The sequence below is a fragment of the Lissotriton helveticus genome, chromosome 3_1 (genome assembly GCF_964261635.1).
Source record: "Lissotriton helveticus chromosome 3_1, aLisHel1.1, whole genome shotgun sequence".
In the NCBI taxonomy this organism is placed as follows: Eukaryota; Metazoa; Chordata; class Amphibia; order Caudata; family Salamandridae; genus Lissotriton; species Lissotriton helveticus.
Window position 1 is genome coordinate 1,401,491,379 of NC_136061.1, and position 16,398 is coordinate 1,401,507,776.

The window sequence follows — 16,398 nt, forward strand, 5'->3', positions numbered from 1 at the left end:
TCCCTTTCACCCTGCTGTCTGTGCACTTGGATGGAATTCACATCCACCGCACTGCTCACCAGATAAATGGTGAACAGGGCCATGGATCTTTCTATTTTCGCTCCCAAGGGCAGCAGCGAAGAAGAAGAGGGGACCCAGGCAAGGAGAATCCAGGAGACCTATCTACTCTGAGACCTTCGAGGGGCTGGATGCCAGGACGCAGTGCTGCTGATCAGCCCGACTCCACAGTATAGTATCAGAGGAGCAGTCAGAAGTTTTTTTATGTAAGTTCCAGTAACTTTAATGCATTTTTCAGCACATCATTACCTTTTGGGGGTGCTAGTGGGTAACTTTAGAGTTCAGAGTGGGTGTGGGTTTTAGGGAGCCAGTGAGTAATTTTATGGTTCATGGTGGGTTACAAATTGGGGTGCCAGGGTTTAATTTTAGGGTTCTGAGCGGGTATGGGTTTTGGGGTTCCAGGGGGCAATTTTAGGGTTTAGGGTGGGTATGGGTTTTGGGGTGCCAGGGGTCATTTTAGGGTTCAGCGTGGGTATGTGTTTTGGTGTGCCAGGGGGTAATTTTAGGGTTCAGGGAAGGTGTGGGTTTTGGGGTGTCAGCGGGCAATTTTAGGGTTCAGGGTGGGTATGGGTTATGGGGTGCCGGGGGAATTTATGGTTCAGCATGGGTATGGGTTTTGGGGTGCCAGAGGGTAATTTTAGGGTGTGGGGTGGGTATGGGTTTTGGGGTGCCAGGGGTGGGGGGGACACTTTTAGGGTTCAGGGTGGGTGTAGGTTTTGGGGTGCCATGGAATTAATTTTAGGGTTCAGCGTGGGTATGTGTTTTATAGTGCCAGTGGTAATTTTAGGGTTTAGGGCAGGTGTGGGTTTTGGGATGTTAGGGGGCTATTTTAGGGTTCAGGGTGGTTATGGGGTGCCAGAGGGGAATTTATGGTTCTGCATGGGTATGGGTTTTGGGGTGCCTGGGGTAATTTTAAGGTTCAGGGTGGGTATGGGTTTTGGAGGGCAATGAGGACATTTATGGTTCAGCATGGGTATGGTTTCTGGGGTGCCAGGGGTAATTTAAGGTTCAGGGTGGTAATGGGTTTTGGGGTGCCAGGGGGTAATTTTAGGGTGTAGGGTGGGTATGGGTTTTGGGGTGCCGGGGTAATTTTAGGGTTCAGGGCGGGTATGCGTTTTAGGGTGTGAGGGGGTTATTGTTAGGGTTCAGCGTGGGTATGTGTTTTGGTGTGTCAGGGGTAATTTTAAGATTCAGGGTGAGTATGGGTTTTGGGGGGCAAGGGTGTAATTTTAGGGATCACTGCGGGTATGGGTTTTGGGGTGCCAGGGGTAATTTTAGGGTTCAGGGTGGGTATGGGTTTTGGGGTGCCAGGGGTAATTTAAGGGTTCAGGGCGGGTATGGGCTTTGGGGCTCCAGGGGGGTGATTTTAGGGTTCAGGGTGGTAATGGGTTTTGGGGTGCCAGGGGGTAATTTTAGGGTGTGGGGTGAGTATGGGTTTTGGGGTGTCAGGGGGGGGTAATTTTAGGGATCAGGATGGGTATGGATTTTGGGGTCCCGGGGGTAATTTTAGAGTTCAGGGCGGTATGGGTTTTAAGGTGTGAGGGGGCATTAACCGATCCTGATTATCTGGCATTTTAGCTCCGCCCCATTGATTAACATTAGCCACGCCCCTTCTTTTGCCATGTTAACCCCCCCCACCGAAATGAAGACCTAGTTGCGCCCCTGCGAGTGAGTGATATTAAAAAAAAAAAAGCGATTTGTTGTGTGGGCAGCAGTTTCACACAATTAAGGCCCTATGCCCCGTCCGGGATCATTCATTAACGAAACTCTCCGTGGTGGACAGAAACTGCTTGTGCAGCGTTCGCCCCTTCATAAAATTACACAACATGTGAGTGGCGTTAGCAAGGTGGATTCCGGGCGGGATCCTGGCATGCCCGGAGGCGCTCGGCCCCGCCCCTCGTAGCCCTGCCCCTTCGTGGCCCCGCCCCCCTCGGCGGCTCGGCTCTAGAGGCGCTGCAGAGGCCGCCGCTGGTTCAAGTCGCTGCTCGGGCCGCTCTCCGCACGCTCCTGCCTCGGGCCCCGGCCATGAGAGCGGGGAGGGCAGGATGAAAAGTGCTTCTTGTTGCAGGTGCTTCTTCTCGACGTGCTGCCGCCGCTGCAGAGGTGAGTGCCGCCGCCCACGCTCCCGAATGACTGTAACGCATGTGTACCCGAGGACGCCGCCTGCACTCTGCTTGTTTCTAGGGGCCCGCGGGTCTCTCGCTCACAGCCACCCAAGAAGCTGAGCGCATGAGAGGGCAGCATGGTATTCCCAGGATCAACCATTGTGGTCAAGTGGAAAGCCGCGATTGAACCACGGACTCTAGATACAGAGTGGCCACTTACCTGAGGTGTTTGTGTGAGTAGGGGGGCGGAGCTGTTACCGGTGGCCTCTGCACTTTAAATGAACTCGAAATAGATCTGCTCCCTAAAGGTGTGTCGGAGTGCAGTGAAATGTGTTTGAGACTGTCAGGCCACCCTTCCGGGCCCGGGAGCTGTTTGTGTGCACGCCCGCGGATACCTGAGCAGGTGGACTCGTGCAGGGCGTAGTATCGATACTGTAGCAGGTGCAGTGGAACCGGGGGCGCGAGGGGCCCACTGCGCATTGTATGTATTTTTAATAGAAAGGGGTTACATTTCCGTACTCGTATTAGGGACGAGCGCATTTTTCCTGCTCCACTGGTGGAATGGGGGAGTGAGTGGAGCTGGTTTCAGTCTCAGAGTGGGGTACCGAAATCTTGATTTCAAACGGCAAAATCCGAACCACGAGGTGTGGGCGTGAGTTTGTCCGTTGTTCGATAGTACTCTAAAACCCCAAGTTCTGGGTTGAAAGTGTGCAAAAGTACGTTTTGCGGCTTTGTTCGTCTTGGTTAGTCCTGGTGTCTGGAGATCTGCTCCATGCTGGGAGTGGTAGTGACATGCAGAAACTTAAAACATGGTTATAGCCAAGTCAATGCTGACTAATCCTGACCTGACGAATGTATATTCACTGGGTTGTGGATGTGTAACTGGCAAAATATGTAAGTAGAATATAAAGCCATCTCGATGGCAATGGAACTTAAGTGACCCCATGACAATGCTTGTAAGGCAGCTCAGTGGGTGTAGAGGCCGGGCTGTGGGCCGCCAGACTCGACACCAACAGGTCCGCTTTAAGCAGCAGCACATCAACTTTCCGAGGTTTCTAAATTGTTGTGAGATTGGTAGTAAACACCTGCTGTTGAGGCGAATAGAAGCCAGGTTTGTGTTGTCAATGGATCATATTTGTACTGTTGGGTAGCATGGAATCATGGGGCATTCATCAGTATTTAATGTTTTGTGATGTTTCATGTTATTTCCATTTGTATTGTGCGTTCTACCACTAGCACGGGGCAGTCGTCACGGGTTATACGCTCAGGCAGATGCGTGCAGCTGTGACTTTCACATACTGTAAATCACTGAAACAAAAGTGTTATTGTGCGTGAATGGAGCTGCTGCCCCCTGCTCCTCCTTACAGGGAGCAAAGGGGAGCACAAAAGGGGGGTAGCACTCCGCATGCTAATCCCTGGCTCGCTGTAAGACCACCATGTGGGGCCCGAGGGCTCAGAAATGTCATTCACATGCAGGGATGTCATTCACATGCAGGGATGTCAGTGGCCTCGACGGATGCCAGGGGAGGGTTCAGCGCTCCGGAGCGCGGAGCAGAAGACCGGCCAATGGTGTCAGACATGCCCCCTCATGCAGCAAGAGCCAACAATGGACCGTGTCACACGAGGGAGACCCGTGCATCATCGGGAACCAACAACATGGCCGCCTGGTCCATGATAGTGACCGGCCCTTGTCACGGGAGGGGCACTCAGTCAGTCCTGCTTGAACCTGTAGGGTGACACTCTAGGTGTCACCCGGAATCCTTAATGCTGATGACCAAAAAGCCCTCTCTGGCTGTCGTGGGGTCTGTTGGCCCGGCCAGTCTTGGCCTACTTGGTCTTTGCAACTGTCCCATCGCTGCAGCCTCCTCTCCGGTTCCGCCGGCGCTGCAGGGCCCGCACGGTTCAAGCTTGCTATTATTGCTTTTAGTAGTGTTTATAGTAGTCTGTGCAGTTTTCACCCTCTGGCATCTGCTGCTCTCGGATTCATCCATGCGCCTTATACCCTTCTTGGGCATTACCTTTACCTTTATTGTCTTCCTTTTCCTCATGTTTATTTCTGATTTTAATTTCACTTCTAGTTTTTGCCATAACGACTTGGGCATTAACTTCTCGCTGTGTAAAAAAGTATTTCACTCTGATCGTCCAGGCGACGCTGAATCATAAAGGGGCCAGAAGCCGAGGGCGCAGTGTCCGGGGTGTGCAGCGAGGGGCGCAATGTCCGCCGGAGGGGCACCTGCTGTCCGGGATCCCGCTCCTCTTGCTTGCCCTCTTCCAGGTGTCCGCATTGGTCATTCATTTTGTGCTCTTAACTTTCCAGTTGCCACACTGCATCTTCCAGTGGTCCCATCTCTCTGAATCTGGCGCGCTGCCTGCTGCAAAACCCTTGTGCAGTTCGACCCAAGATCTCTAGACGTGCAGGGCGTTTCCATAATTAGTGCAGTGCTTCAAGGCACCAGTACCCAAGGTACTCGAAGCTTTTGTTGGGTGTAGGTGCTCAGGCTCACACAATGAGTTAGGAAAGTATGCTTCAGAACTGGGTTCTAGAGTTCACTCCTGAGTTAACCTCCTTAGAGAACAGCAAGGTAACATGAATGTTTGTGAATTGCCTCCAGCGGTAAAATGCCTGCTTTGGAAGCGGAAATAGCTGTGGCCCTGGAAACCCCTATTAAAGCAAAGAAGTAAACCAACAACTAAAGGGGATTAGCACCCAAAATAAAATCTGTGAAGGAGCAGAAACTGCCGCTATTCTTGAAGTGTAATTGGGATGCTTACACCAAGTACCGACACGAATGTCAAAACTTTTTTTTGCAACTGACACTGTATCGCCTCAACTGTGCATCGTTTCTGGAAATTGGTATTTGTTTAGATGCTGACATCCTACCAGTAGCATGGAACTGTATGCTCCACTGGAGGTATTTTTGCCACCAGTGGTACGTTATAGTGTCATTGCACTGGCGATTATACACAATGACGGCTGGCAGAGGGGTACATTGTTGCTGTAGATACTTTATTTGGGTTCATTTCTCTTGGCCCCATTTCAGTCCTTTTTTTTTTGTCCCCTGCACATCCCCAAACAGACAACCCATTTTCTTGTTTTATCATTTTGATGTCCTAAGTGCGATGTTTGTGACCAAATGGGTCCCTGTACTGACTATACCATAAGACCCGAGGCGCAGTTCGCTGATGAGGTCCAGGTAGGCTGAAACCCATCAGGGTTTGCTTGTGTCCCTGTTCAGAGGGGACCTGATCTGGCTGTTAAAGACAAACCGTCTCTAATGGAGCAAGTCCGAGGCAAATGTGCACATGTCCGGTTTGTAACTTTACTGTAATTTGCAATGGATGACATTAATTCAAGTACTCCACCCTTCATATTTTGGTTTTTCTCCTTTCAGTAGAGCACACACTTCCAATGAGCATGGATCTTATTAAACCGATCAGAGTGCGTTAATTATATCCTTCCTTTCGCCCCAAACTGGCACCAATTTTCTCTCTAAAAAGGCCAGCAATTTGTCATTTTTCCTGTCCCTGGGTAGCATTGCACATTGGACCAAGAACACGTTTTTACTTTCTTTTTTTTAAATCCTTTCCTTTTTCCAAATGTCCTTGTTTTTAGTACCTCCCAAACCACTTTCTGCTTGCCAGACTTAATCGGTAATAATGTTTCAGAGGACATGGTGCTCACTTTACCCATCTCTGGAGAAAAAAACTGCAACATAAATAACTGTGCTAAACTTACCTGGATTAGGTCCTGTGAGCCTGGTTTCAGTGACACAATCCCTTGCAATGCTGAAGTAGTTTTCATTGGGCCACTTTGTGTAATGACCCTACAGTCCGTTGAACTTGTCCAAATCTGGTTTACACTCGGCCTCCATCTTGGTCCAGTTGCTGTTCACTACCTCCTGCTTTTTAAATTTCTCATAGCGAGCCAACCAACATCAAATCCTCAGCGCGGTTTGAAATCTATTGTCCCCACTGGCCTACTCCTATAGGGGAATGCCAGACGCAAATCATGACTGGTCCTCAGATGGGTCTTTTCCTTGCACCTTTGACTGTTGCATTTCAGAGCATTGGGGTGGCACATCCTCTGATATTATGTTGTACTGTCAACTAGAATGTTTACCAAATACAAGTCCTGAATCAGCACGGACCATAAACTAAGTGCAACAAAGAAGAATTTCCACCCACAGAGATGGAGAAGAAGCCACAAGGGCCAGACCAATCATTTTTGATAAAGAACATTTCTTGGAAGAGTTGCATGTGTTGGATTGTTTGGCAGACTTGCTCTTGTGTTATTCGGATGCATGCAGTCACTTATCTCAAGCACTGCCTTCCAGAGGGACTGGTGCGATGGGGCTATTGGAAGGTGTACACACCTTAGTCTTACTAATGCCAGGCGCCCATCAACTCGGCTGACACTTTGTGCCCTACCTGCTGTCAGTAGGCGCACGTGCCTTGCAGGTTCTTGAATCTCTCTGGGTCCGTTGAACAGAAGCACTACTGACAGTGAATTTTAAAAGGAGTTTCTGTGTCCCCATGGCCCCGCCACTCTCCATTTGGATTGACTTTGCATGCTAGTTCTACAGTTGTTCAGAGGTGCCTTGTTTCACTTACACCCTGAAAACGTGCCGTGCTAGCACGAAAAGTAACCAGACAACCAGTGAAGAGACGGGCATCCCCGATAGTCCCTCTCTTTTATTTATTTGAATTGTGTCATTTCGCAGTTCTCTGTGGCACGGACCAGACCTAATGAGCACAAAGGAGCACTTTGCAGAGAACCAAAGAAAAAGAAAATGTACATAAAAAAAAACAAAAATATGCAGTGGAAGGTAGTTCCAAAAATATCGCATTGTGGGCAGTTAGTAGTTCTAAAAGGAATACATTAAAGTGTAACCAATACATACAAACGTACTTACACAGCGACTGTATTCGTTGTTCAGTACAGTTGGTGTCCGGCAGTACAAGTCATAATCGGGGTACAGGTCACAAGAGGCAGTGACTTGGGGCAGCAGGCGCTCGAGTTATGCCTTCGTTTCATGGAACAGTGTTGTGCTAATAGCCGGTGGGACAGAGTTCAGACACTTGGGCGCACTCTTCAGATAAAGTGAAAAAAAGTTGCATAGTGGAATTATTGCAGCGCTGACACCAACTCATTCGAGTTCCTATAAGCCAAGAAAGCAGCAGGGAATGCGGCTGGTTTCGGTGTTCGTGTTGCGCCGGAGCTCATTGAACTGCCGGCTCTTCTGTATTATTTTTTTGCACATATGAAGCACGCAGGAATGTTGATGAACCTGGTATGAATTAATAACTCCTTGAGTGGCGGCCACCAGGGCCTCCCGCATGCCACTGAGTGAAAGAACCCTGGATTAACCTGAACTCTCACCCCACCCTCCCAGGAATGTGCCTCTCTCGTTCTTTTCTCCTTGGGATTTTTGTTTCCTTCTAGGAGGTGCTGTTATTATTTTATTATTTTGTGGTTTCCTTTTGTCACTGGCACGCATGACTCAGAACTTGTGCAGCTCAAAAAGGGAGATTACTCTGGTGCAGTTATAAAGAGGAGCTGCTTGGAGCCCCACTGTGAGTTCTGCACTGAGCTCATATTCCATCGAGTCAGACGAAATAAGCTACGTAAATGATATGTTGTAATCACCCCCTTCTTAAGTTGTTTACCTGTTGGTAAAACTGCTGTGCTATGTACGATGGAAGCAAGCAACCACATTTGATCAGTAGATGGAGAAACGTTTAAATAATTGACAAGCAAATTCATTGGAATTTAAAGAACAGGGCAGCCAATCAAGTTCCTTACGGCAGCTGAACCCCTCACCGAAGCTCTTAAAACAGATATCAGACAAAGGAAAGAAGAAGATAGCGAAAAGAGGGGGTGACACTTTTGTCATACTCTTGTACTAATGATGTTACTGATTATCATCAAAAGGGTCATTGCCGCCAGTTATTGGCACTTTCTGCCCCATGTCTTTTTGTGTCTCATTCCCTAAGTGAGGTGTAATAAGCATAGAGAGTTAGCAATCCGTTCCATGGTCAGTAGTTTTGCATGAATGCTTTGGTGTATGACGCGTGCCTTGCATCTAACAATCATTCAGTATCAAAAAGACAAATTCTTGCAAGGCAAAGATGCCACATTTAGAATGTCTTCGTTGAACTATGCAGAATTTGTAGTGAAATGTTGGTTTGAGCAAAATATGTTTACATCACACCTTTAATTCTCTCAGAAATGAGTAAAAACTTACATATTCTCTGGAGTAAAAAGACAGAAATCAAATTTGATCCAAAGTTTGTCTCATTGCCATTAGAATTGTACAAGTCGCCGTTAAAAGTATTAGACATTGTTTTGTAGACGAGTGCTGTAAGTTTCACTATGCTGCACAAGGATACTTTTTTAAAAATAAATTTCTTTAAAATAGCCCCTTAAAATTTAGTGTGCTTGCAATATACTTTTATAAAGTGAACAAATTATTTTCAAGGGTGCATCTATAAAAAGTGCATGAAATATTTTTAAAGCGTGCAGAGATGTTTAAAAGACGTACATGATCTATATTAAAAGTACACAATAATTTTATAATTTCAGATTTTTTTGCAAAATGAACATAATAAAAAAAAATCGAATCATTAAATGTTCTGAACATAATTTGAAAAAAATGTTTTTTGAGGGGGAGGATTTTTGAAAAATGCTTTGTCACTTCTAGAATAATTCCCTATACATTAAAAAAAAAATTCAAAGATGACCAGGACAGGATGTTATGACGTCAGGGAAGGAAGACTGCCATTATGTAACTGTGAAAAAACATTTTGTGTTATTTCATTAGTAGAACTGTGATTTCCCCTTATGAATCACCATTCAGGTGACAAAACCTGTTTCCTGGTATGCAAGACAAATGAGCACCTCTGACCCAAATGCATTATGGCATAAGATATTGCACGCAATTAAGTCATCGGAGTGTATAGAATGAAATAAACGAGTCAGCCCATATAGATATATTTCGAAACAAAGCCATTCGTTTTGCTCTTTTTGGGTGTATATCAATGTCAAATCAGTGATAGTGGGAACTAGAAGTAGTTGAGCCACTGTTTATTAGACTCCGAGAAAGAAAACAAAGTTGAATGCCTAAGTTAAACCCAGGATTCACTTTCTCTGTGAACAGCTTAGCTTGATGCTGATAAGACAGAGCTAATGCTGGTGGGAAATTACTTGGCCAGGTGGCATAACTCCATTTGGCCAAGCTCTTTGGACTCTGCTGCCTCAACTTCCTAAAAAGTCAAGTCACTGGTCTTTTCCAGAGATAAACCGCTTCCTATGAAGAAGCATAAACAAACTCCTACTCGTTTCCTTCAACTTCAAAACAGTAAGAAAAGAAACGTTTGTTTCTCCCCAAATCTCGGCATGGTCAGGTAGGTTCAGCACCTGTTTTGTCTAGACTAGACTGCTGTATTCTACTTTATTCAGGCTTGTCGCAATGCTTCCGAATATCTCTACAGATACAAATTTGGCAGTCAGATAAGTATGTGTACTGAGAAAAACCGGTCAGGTTTCATAGGCTAGAATCGATTTACATTGGCTTCCAATCAAGTAGAGGGTTGTTTTAAAAGCCCTGTGCATAGTGTAGAAGATCTTCCATGGTATGGAAAAATCCCCACTAGCTGCCTGCAAACAGCGTTATAAATCATGTAGGCGTCTTAATTTTAATTTCCAGCTACTGTCCTCAGCACCAGGCATAATGAAGCCTATTGTAGGAGGCAGGATGAGATTCATTTTGGACCTGTATTGGGCAATAAATACCCATTGGGGGTCAAATCTATCCGTTCTCAACTATTTTACAGGAAAGGTGTAAACATATCTATTGTCTTATATATGTTATTGATTCTTTAATGTTAGCTGTTCCGTTTTTTTTTCTTTTTGCTCCAACGTGCCTGTTTGGATGAACATGTACCCTGTAAATAGGCTTCCTTTCCAATTTAGAGCACAAATTAGTCCATCGAAGCCCTGCACCGATGCGTATTGGGGAGGAAATTTTCTTCTTGACAAACTGCTAGTGCTGTGGTATAAAACGTCGCTCCCCCCCCCCCTCCCTAGCTGTTCCCTCATGCATGCGTGTATAAAAGTTGGGCAGAAAGCTGCCTGAGCAAGAGACTTCGCCGTAAGCTTGCACAAGGTCATTTTAATTGTCTTCGTTATTTTTAAAGGTCTTCTGGGTAGTTATTTGTTTTGGGCCAAAGGGCAATTGTGAATTTTTTTGACCTTTCAGTTCTGTAGTCACAGAAATATTGCATTATTCTTTTTTTTATTATATTTTATCTTTTAAAGGTAAAATGTTGTATACTGTAAATACATGATGGAGCACGGTGAGCCAGTACTAAATGATCTGTTTTAGATGCCTTAGTGCTCTGTGATAGATTGCTCTAAAATGTCAGTTGGAGACAAAGCCAGTGTTTGAGCATTGTGTCCCAGTAGCTCCTGTTGGTGTTGTTTGATCTCAAATAAGAGAGTAACTAAAAATGAATAACTTTTAGTTTGTAGCAGATGTTTTCCAATCTTCATAGATAGTCAGCTCCTACAGACATTTCAGTACAATAGGTGTCTGTGGATAAGATTTGTAAATAAGTTTCTGTTTTTATCCTAAGATTGTCCACTCTTCCGTCCTTCCTTCTGTGGTCAATAATATGAGTACCATTGTCTTAAGGTAGAAATACCTCCTTTACAATACTATAAAGATGTGTACCTGTGGTGTTCTAGACGTGCCCAAATACCAGCTTATTATTTGTAACTAAAATAATTGGCATCTCAAGGGTTTCTAGGTTTTGGAAAAAAGTGGAAAAGCAAGAGAACTGACCTAAATAGCGATCAAAGGCAGTCTAAAAGTGAGGTATTGCAATGATTTGCCTGTTTAAGTAGCTATTTATTGTGTTATCTTCTTAAGCTAAGATGAAGTTAAATTCTTATTTTGTGTAATGAAGGTAAGTTGATTTCTTGTCTTTCCACAGTCGTAATAAGTGCTGAGTCCTACTCACCAAGGTTTACCTAGTGAATTGAATCTAAGCAACATCCAGCAGTGGTAATTCTTAAATAATTCTTAAAAGCTGTAATAAAACTAATAAATTAATGGGGGATAAATGTGCTGCTTGCAGCCCCTACAGGCTTGCACCAGTGGGTCCTTCCCAACAGAAACTTGAGGTTTTGTAAAATGCGAATGCCTTTGGGCTTCGAAGCTTGCATGTCGTGTGCCCTCACCTCATTTGTAAGTGGTGTTTGGGCGAGGATCATGGCACTACTGACTGTGAGGCATGCCAACAGTTGAAGCCGAAGTCACGGTGGGAGCGACGCATGAAACTACTCTCAGCGCTCCTCTCTAGGTCGGCTTCCTCTCCTCGATCAGCCTCGGCAGACAGCTTCAGATACGGCCGTTGTCGTCGTCCTCGCCCTTCTCTGATGTCGCTAGAGCATCGCTCCCCGGTGGGTAAGTATCGCAGTTTGTCCCCCGGGGCTGGTGTGCGGCCTGAGGGCGTGGGCTCTCCGCGGGTGGTGCGGCCCGCGTGTTGACCTCCTATCCACTGTTTCCCGGTGACGGAGCGTCGAGAGTCCAGATGGAGACTTATGCGGCGGCATTACAGGCCTCGCTGGTGTCTCCTCCTCCTTCCTCTCCTGGGGCATCAGCGGATCCCTTGCCTTGTGCGGGGCCCCTCCGTGGCGGCGCCGGCTGGTTCGGATCCAGGCTTGGAGGATGTGGTACTGTTGGGGTGCGGCTCTTTGGGGGTCCCTCCTTCAGGCCATGGCGCCTCTGCCTCGCCGCAAATTTCCGCTGGAGCCCCTATGGTGTAGCGGGAGATCGCTGGGGCTCGGTGATGCGGCCCGCTGGGCAGGTCAAGGCTTTGCCCATGGCTCAGCTGACGCCGCCACGGCGCCAGCACCTGCTGGTCCGGGCGGCGCCACAGGGTTTGGTGGACCCCCCTCGTCCCGCTCTGGGTCAATGCTGGATGGGGTCCCCTCGTCCTGCTTCGGACCTTTCAAGCCCCTCCACGAAGGCGGATGCCTCGTCGGGGGTTGAGTCTGCTCTGGCGGCGCTGCATGGTTCGCCGGGCCACCTCCACCGCATGCTAGCCGAGGCTGGTGGAGGGTTGCATGTCATTCCCCTGGTCCCTCTCGTTCCTCCATGCAGGCGGCTGCCTCGGCAGAGGTCGAGCCGGCGCCGTTCAGGCGCCGCCCCTTGGCCACCTCCGACCTAGCCCCGCTCCGGTCCCCGGCGCAGTGTGGCTTTGAGACGCCTTCTCTGGCGACGTTCTGCCTTGGGCGGTGGACTCTACGGCTCCACACAGGGGTCGGGTCGCGGATTCATCTTTGAACGCACCATCTTCTCCGGAGGTTGGCTGCATTTTCGTGTCATCCTCCCCGGAGACAGGCTGCCGCATGGTGTCCTTTTCACCGGCATCGGCGAAGGGCGGCTCCCCGCCATTTTCGAGGCGAGGTGTTTGTGGGAGGAGCGGCAGGTCCCCCATTCTTCGGTTCCTATGTGCTCTTTTCAGTTTAGTTTTACAAGAAACCACCTACTCTGGTATGCATACTTTTCGACAAAATTCACTTTATTCCCTCCCAGGAGCCAGTTGACCCATCCATTTCCTTTTTCAGCTCAATTGTCTTATCAAGGTTGATGGTGAACTTGTTTTGTATACAATAATCGTGAAAGACATCCAGTTTCCTTTGTAAACCTACTAACATCATGTCTATTATCGCTAAATCATCGGCATATAATAGACACGAAACATGCATGATGTTCATCTTGGGGCATAGGCCTTTTGCCGCTTAACGTGTTAGGCAAGTCAGCTAAAAAGAGTGAAAATAACAGTGGGGCCAGAACACATCCCTGATGCAGGCCGTTGTTAATCTGTGTTTTCCTTTATACGGTATCTGCAGTATCTAATCTCACCTGGGCCCAATTCTGGCTATGTAGCTCTTCAACTAAAAGCAGATCTTTGAGGATTCCAAGCCTCCTCAGCAGTTCTCACAATAGATTTTGATCCATTAGATCAAAGGCGATGTGGAAATCTACAAAGCAATAAATCCATTTCCCCCTTAACTCTATTAATTTCCTAGCCATTGCCCATAACCTGAAACAATGGTCGAGTTAAGTGGCCTTTTATAAACCCACCTTGTTTAATTGGGATAATTTTATTTTCTTCCACCCAGGTCTTCATCAGGCATAACAACATTTTTGAAAAAACTTTCTCCCCCCCACATCCAGTAGGCTGATTAACCGATAATTCTCTGATGCTGTGGTATCATCCTTCTTATAGATAGGCCATATCATTTTGCCTTTTCAACTGTCTGGGGAAACAACCTTTGGTCAAGGCATTTTGTAAGATTACATGCTAAAAACATGCCCACCATACCATGTTATTTTTTCTCATAGCTACGGGGAGGTTATCTGGTCACTTTACACAGTTAAAGAAAAACAGTAATTGGAAATAATAAAATATGTGAGGGTGAAAAGGAAACAATATAGTTAGTCCAAAGGGGAATTTTTTTTTTGTGTGTGCCAAAGGAGTTCAGATTAAGGAGCTAGGGGATTTTTTGCAGAAGAAAATTTGAAAAAGGAGATCCATTTAAGATGAATGATTTGAAGGAATATGAGACTCGCTGAGGAATGGTAGAGCTTTAATAGAGGCTGAAAGAATGATTGTATAGACTAGCCTTGAGCAAGGCCTAATAAAGGAATTTTGCATGGAAGTGTAGATGAAGTTAGGTATAATGAGGTGAGGCTACAAGGAAAGAGCACAGTTAGCGTTATGGCTGTAATTATGGGTGGGCGCAGCAGGAGGAATAGAGGAGGTGGGTCGGACAAAACTGCTGGGGTGGAGATGTGGATTGATTGTAGAGTGGAGGGAGCAGGATGTGCAAGACCACATTATTTCTCCTGTGGATTCCCGCTCTGTCCTTGTTGGGCCTATTCAGTGATGTAGTTTATTAAGACTACAGCCGACGGCTATTGTGAATGCCAATTGTTGTTGGGTGCACAGCATGTGTGTTGTTCCTTGAACCCATTCCTCTCCTTGTCTTGCGGCTTCTTAAATGGTGAAGGAGAGTTTTTCCTGTCAGAGCTTGCTGAAGTGATGGGCTTGCTTGATGTATGGACAGAGAGCCAGGAGTACCATCTATCATATGCTGCTTTGAAGGAAAGTGCTCATCGCCTGTGAAAAAAACGGAAACCGCAGTAGTATGCTTAACTAAGAACAGGTTGTGTCCGCTCATTTTTTATTTGATCTTTTATCCAACAAGGCTTTCAACCTTCATAATTCGTTTCACATGCTGAGCCATCTGGATGTGATGAAGGTCGCTATAGGGATAGGCGTCTATGTGTGCAACCAATACTTTCTCTTGTTGCCCTTTCTCAAACTGATTGAGGGATAACATGCTACGTGAAGAAATCCAAACAATACACTCTTTGACTTGTTAGTTGAACTTGGTCGAAGGGGAGTGTCCCCAAATCCGTCCCCAAGGAAATGGCTCTTAAAAAAGAATTCCCACAGCTAGTGTGGACATTCATATTTGTTTGTTTCGGTACCACAAACAAACGAAAGCATGGAAATCGATTTTAAACGTCTGTCAGGAAGTGTCTGACATGCTGATTGGGGGCCACCATCATTCGAATTAAGATAACCGAGCTCCCACCACCAATCCATGTTCCACTTATGCTTGCTCCAGGTAGCAACCGCACTGGTTAATTTCTGAATATATATATAGACTATCTCTCATGTCTTTGTGAGCATCATGTATGTGGTTGGAAATTGAGCCGTTTGCCTTCTTTATAGTTGTGTAGTAACAACCCCTTCTATGTTCACTTTTGCCAGCGACTTGCACTACCAGCATTCCAGGTTGATGGGAAATTCTAAGTTAGAGGTTGCTGTTTCAGCTCGGCCAACTTAATTTTTTTCTTTTATTTGATGCGCCCATCTTTTGTGTTCTTGTTTTAAGTTGGACCACCTTGTCCACGGTTGATATGTTGTGCTAGTGGCATACCACCCAAGCATTTGGTTTGGTTGCATTCAGTGGACTTTTTCAACAGGTCAAACTCCTCTCCGCTTCACTTGTGAAATCTTTCTGCAGCGGGAGTAGTGCTTTAAAACCGGTTTGAAAGATGAAGGAAAATAAGTTTATGATCCAACCATGATTGTTCTATTATTTTAGTGGTTGTGGTGTTGCTTGTGAACACTTGGTCAAGCGTGTCTCTAACTTTGTGCATTAGGCAAATTGCTACTCAGTGGGCCAAAGATTTTCTATTTTTTGGGTGTGAATAGTTTCCTTTTGCATGCAAAACATGCTGCTTGTGTAGCATGTAGGCCACATTTTACACAGTTCCCACGATTCCCAGTTCTATAGGGGGTGTTTTGAGTCGCATGTTTGTGTCCTCTTTCTTGTCATTTCTGCTCAGGAACTGGTTGTTCATCTGCTTGGCTACAAGTACCTAGGAGGACCCTGCCAACTCCGATCCCTCAAGATGAGATTATGCACTTTCAGCGCGATATGAATACCTTCATTTGGGGAGGGAGAAAGTGCCCTCACTTCTTTAACACGGTATTGATGCTGCCCCGAGATATCGGGGGTCTGGGGTGCCGAAAAACTACTCGAACTATTGGGTGGCCCGATATATTTGAGTGTGTTGTGAGGGAAAGCGACAAGAATTGGTTCCACATGGACCGGGCTGTGGCTTGTTGACCCCTTTTGGGATCGGTCGTGGCTCCTCAAACATGTAAGGCCAGGGAGCACATATATTGCCATCCCTACAAAAACAGTTTCGGAAATTTGATATGATAGCCGTGAAATAAGACCTTTTCACCCCCCCATTCCCCCCACCCTCCCGCCCAGTGCGTAACACTGATTTCACCTCAGTCTTACAAACGCACTCTTTTTTATCATTGGAGGGAAGGGTCCTGCTGCACTAATAGGGATTTGTTTGAGGGCGAATCCTTCAAAGCTTTGGACTGATGTCAGCAAGAATTTCGTCATCCTCCGAGACCCTAGTCTGGTCTTTTGACAGGACTAATCTCTCGCACATACCTGGTTCTCCAGCATTCCACCCCACCCAACCCACATCCATATGAAACACAATGGCATGTAGATGTTGGACAAGATATAACCACGAAGAAATTGGAACAGCTTTGGCGAGAGATCCCTCGAATATGCAAATGTATAACAAAACATGAATTGGCTTACAAGGCAATGACACACTGGTAT

At 46.4% G+C, this 16,398-nt stretch overlaps 1 protein-coding gene across 12 annotated transcripts in view; it reads left to right on the forward strand.

The window, feature by feature from the left end:
- Nucleotides 1–16,398, forward strand: part of KALRN (kalirin RhoGEF kinase) — a 1,598,314-nt gene that overhangs the window by 1,272,693 nt on the left and 309,223 nt on the right. For 2 of the 12 annotated variants that reach the window (XM_078682051.1, XM_078682053.1), the window contains exon 1: nt 2,003–2,160. The exons of 9 other annotated variants lie outside the window; for them this stretch is intronic. In XM_078682051.1, coding sequence (XP_078538177.1) covers nt 2,103–2,160 — 58 coding nt within the window. In that variant the 5' untranslated portion in view covers nt 2,003–2,102. Of the gene's footprint in view, nt 1–1,985; nt 2,161–16,398 lie in introns of those variants that run through there. One more of the 12 variants, XM_078682055.1, reaches the window with a different exon arrangement.